We start from the raw sequence: 11,615 nt of genomic DNA on the forward strand, positions 1-11,615 counted from the left end.
ACATTATAGCTCAAAGATATCTCACCATAGAATAAGGATTATAAATTCTAATTCTGTAGTATGAAACAATATATTCATGTAATGTTTTAAGAAAAGTTTTGTAAATGAGTTCCAATAGTTCATGGATTAGGGATCCAATCCCAGGGGTTCCAGGTGCTTCTGTATAGATTATTTAGGTTAATCTTTCTATCTACCCAATGGGACTCAGTGGTCAGTCTAGAAGATACCATCAGAGATACTTAGTTTTTCAGTTCTCAAACTGTGGATTTGCATCTCCAGAGATAACATGCATGTTAACAGCAAAAATGTTTTTGAATAAATCAATAATACATGAGGTGAGAAATAACAGACCTCAACCCTATTGTCCCTCTGCAAATTTGTGTACACAGAGTCAATCTCTTACTTCTCTCTAAAAGTGCAAAGTTTCAAAAAGTTAAATGAAAAGAAGATTGTTGGGGGTGGAACAGATCTGGACAAGGAGAAGTCTGGAGATAAATGTGAGAAGGGAGGGACAGGCAGTAGAAACAAAAGTGAAACTGTTTGAGCAGCATATTCCAGAAGTCTTGAGGTCTTTCTGAGTGAAGCCTTCATTGATTTGAGATCTACCATACCATTCTCCCACTAGAAGGGAAAACCTATAATGGCAGTGTTAGGGCTCATCACACACAGCAGAATACTTACAAGTAGCAGTAAAAGCTATAACTGTGGAAAAAAATTCAAATGTCTAGTACGCAGCTTGGTCACAGACAATGCTGCAAATGTATCCAAGATGAGAAAAAATTTAGAAGAGAGTGAAGAGCGTCCCAAGCTAACAACATATGGTTGCAGTGGTCATTTGATGCACCTCCTAGCCAAAGACTTCAGTGTTCCAGAAATAAAGGCTAATATTGTTGAAATTCCAAAATACTTCCGTAACAGCCACTTTGCAGCAGCCACTCTGAAAAAAGTGGCAGGAACTAAGCTAACTCTCCCACAAGATGTGTGATGGAAGTCACTAGTGGACTGTTTTGAGCACTATATCAAGAATTGGCCTAATCTGATGACAGTTTGTGAACAAAATCGTGAAAAAATAGATGGCACCGTTACAGCCAAAGTTCTCAACACTGGGCTTAAGAGAAATGTTGAACACATGCTGAGTACCCTGAAGCTTATTTCTGTTGCCTTGAACAAAATGCAGGGAAACAGCTGTTTTATTGCTGACGCTGTTGAAATTTAGAAGGAACTGAGTGAGATCTTAAAAAGAGAAATATGCAATGACAGAGTTAAATTACAAGCATTAAAAAAACAAATGGGACAAGCACTATCTCCAGCTCATTTTCTTGCAAATATTCTCAATACTCGGTACCAGGGTCAAACCTTAACTGCTGAAGAAGAGGAGTTGGCTATGACATGGACAACCCACAATCATCCCTCCATAATGCCAACTATAATAAACTTCAGAGCTAAGGGTGAACCACTCAAGAAATGTATTTGCTGATGATGTTTTAAAGAAAGTCACATCAGTGAACTGGTGGAAGTCACTTGGATTCAGAGACTGTTGAAGTGATAATCTCACTTTTAACAGCAGTAGCTTCTTCTACCAGTGTAGAAAGAATATTTTCTTCCTTTGGACTAATTCATTCCAAATTGAGAAATCATTTGGGACCTGAAAAAAGCAGGAAAGCTTGTTTTTCTTTTCCAGATTATGAACAAACAGAAAAATGAAGGTGAATACTACCGAGTTAGCTGCAAAAGCCAATATTTTAAGTTTCTCATGTTTATCTGGCTGGCATAGTTGGTTTAATTTTTGTTTTGTTTTTTTTAAATTTCATTGAACTACACCTCTACCTCGATATAATGCCGTCCTCGGGAGCCAAAAAAATCTTACCACATTATAGGTAAAACCACGTTATATCGAACTTGCTTTGATCCACTGGAGTGCGCAGCCACACACCTCCAGAGCACTGCTTTACCACGTTATATCCGAATTCGTGTTATATCGGGTTGCGTTATATTGAGGTAGAGGTGTATTTTAGTTAAAAACAATTTTAACAAAAACAAACCTGATTTTAAAAAACTTGAATGTTTAACTAAATTAAAAAATTAATATACTTGTTTTGTTAAAATATATGTTTGCTGTTGAAGAAAAAAATCCAGACTACATAAATTGTTGTTTTAGTTAAATAAAACAATTTAAATCCTCCAAATATTAATGTTTAACCTGCTGAATTGGAGATATTTATGAAGTCATTGGGAGGTGAACTATCTGCTTAAGTTACCTTTGGTAAATGAAATAACCAAACATTCATTCATTTTCTGGTATAGCTGTAAAACTAATCTGAAAAGTTTTCAAAATAAATCACTTTAAAAATGTATAGTGTGTACCTTCTAAAAATGAAACCATCTATCTTTGAGTTGTGAAGAATATGTATTAAGGTTATAACAACCAACGAGAATGTACTTTTATGTAGAAATCCATGATTAAATTGAGTCTTCCTGACTAGTGATTTAAATCATGGTTTAAGAAATCAAATCCACCCTGCCCTAGGGTTAGACGACTTAAGACTAGGTTTACAGTTCCTATAGGTATAACTTTCTGCCCTAGGGTTAGAGTTCCAACAGTCTGTGTACCTGGGGCTAGGGTTACGGTATCTAAGGTTAGGGATCCCAGCCCTAGGGATAGGGTTCCTATGGATAGAGGACTTGGAGCTAGGGTAGGAGTTCCTACTGTTAGGGCTCCCCACCCTGGGTTAGGGGTACCTATGGATAGAGCTCCCCGCCCTAAGGATAGGGTTCCCATGGGTAGGAGACTTGGGGCTAGGGCTAGTGTTCCTGTGGGCAGGACTCACTACCCTAGGGTTAGGATATCTATGGGTAGGTCTCCCCCCGTCCCCTGGGTTAGAGTTCCTATGGGTTGGTGACTTCGGGTTAGGGTTCCTAGGCCTCCCCCCTGTAGGGTTAGGGTACCTATGGGGCGGGCACCCCACCCTAGAGTTAGGGTTCATATGGGTAGGGGAGGTGAGGCTAGGGTTAGGTTCCTAAGGACAGGGATCCCCACCTTCGGGTTAGGGTTCCTATGCTTAGGGGACTTCAGGCTAGGGCTAGGGTTCCAAAGGGTAGGAGATTTGGGGGGGACTAGGGTTAGGTTTCCCGGGGTGGGGACTTGGGGCTAGGCTTAAAGTTCCTAGGGGTAGGTCTCCCCACCCCAGGGTTAAGGTTCCTATGGGTACTAGATTTGGGTTAGGGTTAGAGATCTTAGGGGTAGAGCTCCCTACTCTACAATTGGGGTTCCTTAGGGGAAGGGGACTTGGGCCTAGGGTTAGGCTTCCTATGAGTACAGTTCCCCGACTTAGGGTTAGTGTTCCTGTGGATAGGGAACTTGGGGCTAGGATTAGGGTTCCCATAGGGTAGGGCTCCCAGCCCTAGGGTTAGGATTCCCAGCCCAAAGTTAGGGTTCCCAAGCATAGGGGACATGGGGCTAGGGTTCTCCTGGGTATGATTCCTGGCCCTAGGTTTAGGATTCCTAAGGGTGGGATTCTCGCCCTATGGTTAGGGGTCCTATGAGTGTTAGTCTCTAAGGTGCCACAAGTACTCCTGTTCTTTCTGTCGTAAAATAGAGCTTTTCCACCACCTTAGAGTCTGTGTGCAAATAATGATTGTATTTTTTAATTATTACTGTTTAAAATATACTTGCTTCTAAAAGGCCCCTACCAAGATTTAGACCCCTATTGTACTAGGCACTGTACAACAAAGGTAGAGACAGTCCCTACCCCAAAGAGTTTACAATATAAAGAGACAAGACAGACAAGGAGTGGTAAGGGAAACAAGGTCCCACAAAAAGTTTTAGCTGCAGAGTCAAAATTGTAACCCAGAGTCCCCAACTCTCTCAGTGCAGGGTTCCTATCTAGTATGCCGTGCTGACTTGCTAGTTTTCCGCACCTGGTTTATAAACTAGCTGCATAATCATACATTACACAACTGTTTGAGCAAATGACAAAAAATTCAGGCAAAATTATATTGGTTGATTAAGCATGTGGAAAGCAAGATAGATAGAAAGTCTCAGTAAAACAGATCCATAGATGTATAAAATGAAGTACATTTCAATTTTTGCAGGTCATTATGACACGATCAAAATGAGAAAGCACAGACTACTAACGAGAAAAATTCTAGAAAACTGTAGTCCAAAAGCCAGATTCATCTTACTTCCTCATCCAATTATATGATGTTGGTAGATTTTCATACAAATCACAAACAAGGCTAAAAGATAAAATACACACAAAGAATAAGCTCTCACTTTCAGAATACTAATTTGTCTTTTTGCATAAAGATGTAATTGCCTCGCCACTACTGAGTACTGAAGTAAATCCTAATACAAGAGTTGAACCCCTCATTGAGAAAGAGAAACTATATTAAATGTAATAAGCTATATCAGTGGTTCTCAAACTTTTGTACCTTTCACATAGCAAGCCTCAGAGTGCAACCCCCCGCAAATAAATTAAAAATATTTTTTATATATTTAACACCATTATAAATGCTGGAGGCAAAGCAGGGTTTGGGGTGGAGGCTGACAGCTCACGACCCCCCATGCAATAACCTCGCAACCTCGTGAGGTGTCCCAACCCCCAGTTTGAGAACCCCTGAACTATACTAATTCAATCGTTATGTTGAGATTTTAGATACTCAGGTCAGGAAATTCAAAGTTAGGTTTTCTGTGGCAGCCCTAATGCCACCCCTTTGTTGGGAAAAGGGGTGGCATGGGGGATATTTGCATATGGGTTCATATTAATCCCCAATAGGTAAAAGTACAAAAGTTTGACATTAAGTTAAATACTTATTTGAGAGATGCAAAAAGAGGCAAGTTGCATGTAATTATCTAAAGGGACACCAATTTAAAAAAAAAAATCTGAAAACATTTAGCCTACTGATTTAAAAGCAACTCTAAAGATTGCTAGAACTAGAAGATTAGAAAGAAAATCTTTGCTGTTAAATGCACAAAGTAAACAAAGCACTTTGTGTATAGTCAATTAGTTTATCCCCATATAATTTCCCTTTTTCTTTCTACACATCTTTCACGCAGCAAAGAGGAACAAATTTTGAAGAAGAGAAAGTGTGAATGAAGAATGACAAAAATTGGTAGAAGCAGACAGTACCTAAAAACTACTTTTACCTTGGCAAGATTTTAACGTTGACAGTATGTCTCTAACCAAATTTGTAACAATGAGTTTCTTCAGTGACACACAAATTTCAGCTACCTATTTCTTGTCAGTAAGTGACATTCAATTTTTCACAAACATAGGTTGAAATAGTTAATCCACTGTTTTCACATTTCTCAAAAACTTCCCTTTTGGGATAAGTTCCTCACATTTCATCTCAACCCAAGATTTTGGGGATTTTTTTGAAGAAAGAGTGAACAAAGAAGAGGATTAATAATAAAATCTTATTTTGAAAGCACCTTGCATTCTTAAGAATGCTAAAATATCTTACAAATTTACATAAATTGTTTCAAGCCCCCCCACCAACACACACACTTAAATGCAACCACACACACAATAAAAAAGCAGCAGTTTAAGAGCTAACATCAACGCTGCATAATAGTTTAAGACAAAAATAATGAAAAATGTCATGGCCAAATTACGCAGTAGGCAGAATGAGCATCCAAGTTGAAATTTGGCCAAAAGGACCATGAGTAAACACCAGTAACTCTTGGAAAGGTGTCATAGGACCTTTAATGACCAATGTCAGAATCTCCATTTCACATCACTTTTAAAACAGCAGGTTAAAATACTCAGAATCTGTGTGATTTAGAGTCTAAGCCCAATTAAAGTCAACAAGCTCTTAAATCAAACTACTAAATCACTTAGGTTCTTTGGAAAAATTTTACCAAGCATCTCCAGCAGCACAGTGCCTTTTAGCAGTATAGTAGGCAATGTTCAGTACAGACACAGAGGAAGAGTGCAATTTACTGTATCAAGTTACATTTGGACATGCATGTAGACTCACTAGATATAAAGTATGCCAATTAAGTTGCTGAATTTGGCTACCTTTGTACTTTTCATTATTAAACCTAAGACACTGCAGCCCCAACCAAGACTCAGCAGGTCTTCAAAGTTAGTTGAACTGGCACAGGGTAATCCCATCTCTGTGAAAGTCAATCCACTGTAAAAATCTACAATCAATGAGTTGAGCTAAAAATGGAACAAACTCAATCTTCCTGAAAAGAATGACTCACTTTATTTTGGTTTATGCTCAGATTTTAGAAGGAGAAAGTCTACAAAGAATGCAAACACTTCACTAGCTAACATTTGGGTAATATACCAATGTGAAACATGGAACTATGGGCCATTTCCAGTTGCCAACCCTTTCTTCATCACTAACTTAATATTTTCTAATACAGCTGTGTGTGATGTTTAAAGATGAATCTCTATTAAAGAACTACTTTTCTGGGAACCTGCATTTTGATGACAAGCATCACTGTGCATAATCTTGTTTACTAAGGAATTGTGATGCTGAGAACTAGGAGGAACTGGTATTGAGGAATGAATAACTTTAAAACAGCTAGCACTTTTTGTTTTCCTTAATTATCATCAAATGCATTTGAGAAATATGGAGAAAAAATTCCAAGGGATATTCTCCCTCATGAACTTTTATCTCTTAGATCAGATCTTTCTCTTGGATGTGACTACTATCATTATCAACATCTACAGCATGACAAAGGATAACGCTATGTCTCAGAGGTCACAGGATTCCATGACTCTCAGGGACATCTGTGACATTTTCTGCTTCAACCCTAAGGTGCCGGGGGCCCCAGAGCTGTCAGCCAGCAGGGCCTGTGGGTGCTGGACATCCCCCAGCAGGGTTCAGGCTCTCTTCCCTCCACTCCTTGGTCTTAAGTCATCTCTCCATCATTCCCCCACCCCCATTATTTTTAGTAAAAGTCACAGACAGGTCACAGGCTTCTGTGAATTTTTGTTTATTGGCCGGGACCTGTCTGTAACTTTTACTAAAAATAACCGTGACAAAAATCTTAACCTTAATCATGACTGTTCTGGACTCTAACTAGTGCTATGGTGGAGGATGAGGGCAAGGAGCTGTTCAGTGTCCCAGTGCTGTAGCATCCCATCACTGTGATTGTCTCCTGTGAAGGTCTTGATGGAGCAGGTGTAGAAGGCCCCAAATTAAAATCTTTATTGTCTAAACACTGAGTGTACAGAATTGTGTTCTTCCTGATTCCCAAAGCATTAGGGAAAATAGAAGGGAGGTGGGTTAAATGATTTCTGACTTGTATGCAGTGATGTTGTAGCTGGTGGTGTTCCCAGGATATCAGAGAAAAAGTGGGTGATATAATCTCTTTTACTGAACCAACTTCTGTTCCGTCCAATAAAAGATATAACCTCATCTATCTTGTCTCTCTAATTTCTGACTTGCCAAAAGTCACTGAATTGCCAGAAGGAAGTCTGCAATCCTAGCATACACCTTGATCTTTCATATTTGGAGAAGGGATCATTTGCTAAAACTAACCCATTTTCATTTTTCCAGGGAACAGCCTGTGAAGAAGCTAGCCCATACCCCTGTCCTGGGGCATCTTGTTCTTAGCTGCCTTCTCATGTGGCAGTAGCATGATCCCACTGTTTGTGTATCTGTTGTGCTGGTGCTTCTTACTATCTAGAGAGTAGACTGAAAGTTGCTTTTACCATTGAACAACACTGTCCAGAAAACTTTAACATATCCAGTTAAATTTCTCCAGAGTCTACTAATAAGATAATTTCTTAAATTGGTAGCTTTTTCACAAAAGACCTGTTAAAGTATTGGGTACAAATATCTGCAAGTGGATATTAAAATATGATGTAAGGGTCTGAATTTAAATTTGCAAAATAAGAGCACTGAAAATTCAGTCTTCTGCTCTAATCTTATTGACTCTGCTTTTAAAAATAGGCTCTATGGTATGCCAGGTAATTGGCTGGATAGTTCCTGGCGGAACCCAAAATAAATACAGTTGCAAACTAAAACACACTAAGGCCACATAGGATGTGGTGATACTCTTTGCTTATGTTTTTAAATGCTTTTATGAATTTCAAGAGATAAGCTCAACTTAAACCATACTTTTACCTGCAATATTTTGACCTAAGAATACTATAATTTAGAGAGACTAGAAAGGAAAAAATGTCTCGCTTGGTGTGTTAAGTTTGCATTTGACACACAAGTTTGTGTAAGGTCTCTTTCACTGCCTCAGCTCTACAGCTGGTCAATTTCCTCAACTGTTTGTGTCTTTCACTTAAAAATAGGAAAATGTGGTAAAACTACAAAGTGACAGAGGGACTCGTGCATGTGTGGTGGAGGAAAACTGGTCTCGTGGTTAAGGCACTGGACCACTGGGGGTTAGGCAATGTCTTGTGTGACCCTGCCCCAATCATTCGTTCCTATCTCTTTTCCATTTGTAAAACAGGGATAGTACTTCTTTATTTGCCAGGTGTTCTGAGAATAAATTCGTTGAGATATCACAAAAGAGCCTATAAACAAAAGAAACAGCACCCTGAACTACTTTTTTTTTTTTTAAGGCCTAGTTGCTATTGCTCTTTTAAGTTTTAACTCTGTCATCTTTTATCATCTAAGTTTTTAACATCAGTGTAAACAAAGTGGAAAGCTAACTTTCACAGGATATTCCTTTTATTATTAATTTATGTGATGCATAATTCCCATTAAGAATTTTGCTATGCAATGTTACTGTATATTATAGGCAAATGAATGGAGACCTTTGGGGTTTGAGAGTTCATTTTGTAAAAATATTAAAACTATAGGGAAACTATCAGGAAGTTTAGGTATGAAATTTAAATGTTGTATTAACGCCCAAGACATAATTTATTTATTTTTAATTGGGATACTTAGTATAATACACACAGGGGTCACTGCTTTTCTTGGTTTGTGAAAAAATGTATACTTGAGGATCACCTAAACAATCAATGCTATAATAATGTTTTAGTAAAACTCCACCTGTATAAGAACCAGTTTTGTTTGGGATTTAAACACTCCCTAGCAGTATCTGACACTCAGACACTGCAACAGGAAGTAGAACATAAAACTGACAAAAGTGAAAATAACTAATCTCTTTTCACTGTTCAGGTTTTTTAAGAAATTGTTACATATAATTCAAACAACATATTATTACTTCTACAAGATTAAAAATGTTTCCCTAAAAGAAACAGATTCTGGCATAACGGACAAATAAGTGTCAGCACTTTTGGTAAAAGTTGAATGATATACTACTGAACTTTTTGCATTCCTCTGGGGAACTGGTTCTACTAAGATGATACCTATCTAATGCCACATAATGTAACAAGATCCAGAAGGCCAGTGTTTGGAGAGATTTGAGTCCAGTAAAGTGTAGATGTTTTAATTTGTACTTATTTGTCTAGGTTATCATAAGTACTATAATAATTTGTCTGCTCTTTAACACTACTGGTGCAACATAACTACAGTTTATTTCTCATAACTTCTTTAAAAAAAAAGGTTTCAGTATTTTCTAGATAGATACCCAGATAGTTACCAGAGCAGACACTTTATTAAAGTATCTTCTTCCAGTGAGAAAGGGCCAGCTGACAGCAGAACACCAGCCGTGCTTTGCTGGCACACACGTGGATTATTATTATTCCTGGAGTTTGCCAGGGCGTGTGCAAGAGGCTCTCTGGCTGTCACGAGGAGTCGCAGGTAGCAGCGGCCTGGAGACGAGGCCAACTCACTCCGGCGAGCGAACCTGCGGAGCAGGTTAATGCTTTTCCTTCTGGTGAGAACGGATTTTGTTGGAGGATCTTTAAGTGAAACCAAGTGCTTACGAAACCCACCTTCATACAACCGTTAGCTCAAGGGGCAGCACCAGGGGCCCATCCACCCCTACCCGTGGCAGGGCGCCCACGGGCGCCTCTTCCCACGCCAGCCCGCTCCCTCTGAGGAGAGCAGCTTCTCAGAAGCTCTAAGTTCCCTTCCTCCCCCGCCTAGTCTTCGCTACCGACCCAACCTCGCCGCCCGCGGCCGGACACTCACGCTCTCTGGAGCGGCTCCTCGGGGATGGCAGCCGGCCCCTGCTGCTGCTGAAAGGAGCGGAGGGACTCGAAGGCCTTCATCAGTTTCTCCATAGTGGCCATGTCCGCTCAGCCCGCGCCGAGCACCGCAGGGGCCAGTCGACCGCAGCGCCCGGGGACCGGACTCCCCGTCTCTCCTCACAGCGCCCCTGAGCCGCTCGCTTGGACCCGGAGCCGCCTCCCCGCTCACAGCGCCCGGGAGCCGGGAGCCTCTCTCCTCTCAGCGCGCTGGCTGGCTGCCCGCTCCCGGGGCCCCGGAGACTCCCCGTTCGCCGCGCCCGGGCCGCCGCGACACCGTCCCAGTTACTGCAATGAATGGAGGAGACGCTGCGGGGGGGCGCGATCACTCTGGAGCCACCTCGCCGCCATCTTGGAAACCTCCCATCATCCCCCACGCTCCTCCTCCCGGCCCGGCCTAGAGCAAAGTTCCCCACGCAGGCCGCTGGGCCCGGCGTACCCGCGGGAGGGAGTGGAAAATTAAAGAGCGACAGCCTCACCCACCAATCAGAAAGCAGGCGCTCCGCCCCCTCCCCTAACCACCACTAGCGGGAGAGGAGGCCTTGGGGCAGCGTCACCGCTCAGACAAACACACGCTTGGTTGAGAAAACACAAATTCGTCCACGCTCCCTTCAGCGCGCTCCGCCTCCTCTCGGGAAGATGGTTGTCAGGTCCTAGTGCCCCTTGGGTTGGTGTCACGCTTGGGCCCATTTGCCAGCTTCCGCCCGTGGAATGGTGCGTGCGGAGCCTCTGGCAGAATGGTCGGGCTCCCGTAGAGCAGGCCCGAGCTCCGTGGGGACAGCAGGGCACACAGAGCAACCTCCAGGTCTGTGCACACCCAGCTCTTGTGCTGCTCTTGCTACAGGGGCTCAGGCTTTGTCTGGCCTTTAACTAGGGTGACCAGATGTCCCGATTTTTGGGTCTTTTTCTTATATAGACACCTATTACCCCCCACCCCCTGTCTCGATTTTTCCCATTTGCTGTCTGGTCACCCTACCTTTAACACTCAGTAACACGTAAGAGGAATTAAGGACAACAGGTGTGAAGCAGGGCCACCCAGAGGATTCAGGGGGCCTGGGGCAAAGCAATTTCAGGGGCCCCTTCCGTGAAAAAAAAGTTACAATATTATAGAATGCTATATTCTCGTGGGGGCCTGGGGCAAATTGCCCCACTTGCAGCCCTGGTGTGAAGTAAACACATATTAAACCCTAGTGTAGACACTCCCATTCAAAAGTGAAGTGGACTTCATTCACATTAACTTAAGATACCATCAGAAGGGATTCAGATAAAGCAAACTAAGGCCTGGGCTACATCTAAAATTTAAGTTAACATTGTGATGTTGCTCAGGGCTGTGAACAATTTTGTGCTCTGAATGTTATAGTTAGATCAAACCAACCCCTGGCCTAGACATGTCTAGGACAGTGGAAGGATTCTTCCATCAACCAAGCTCTGCCCCCTCTTGCAGACCTGGATTATTTACTTCAGTGGTTCTCAAAAAAAAAAAAAAAAAGCTTCCATGCATCTAGTAGGCATATACACTACAGCATTGTAGTGGCATACCTATCC

At 41.7% G+C, this 11,615-nt stretch overlaps 1 protein-coding gene across 1 annotated transcript in view; it reads right to left on the reverse strand.

Moving 5' to 3' along the window:
• HTT (huntingtin) overlaps nt 1-10,449 on the reverse strand; it is a 195,771-nt gene extending 185,322 nt beyond the window's left edge. The window contains exon 1 of the mRNA XM_045017515.1: nt 10,015-10,449. Coding sequence (XP_044873450.1) covers nt 10,015-10,115 — 101 coding nt within the window. The 5' untranslated portion in view covers nt 10,116-10,449. The remainder of the gene's footprint in view (nt 1-10,014) is intronic.
• Between the last annotated feature and the right edge of the window lie 1,166 nt (nt 10,450-11,615).

The sequence above is a fragment of the Mauremys mutica genome, chromosome 5 (genome assembly GCF_020497125.1).
Source record: "Mauremys mutica isolate MM-2020 ecotype Southern chromosome 5, ASM2049712v1, whole genome shotgun sequence".
NCBI lineage: Eukaryota > Metazoa > Chordata > Testudines > Geoemydidae > Mauremys > Mauremys mutica.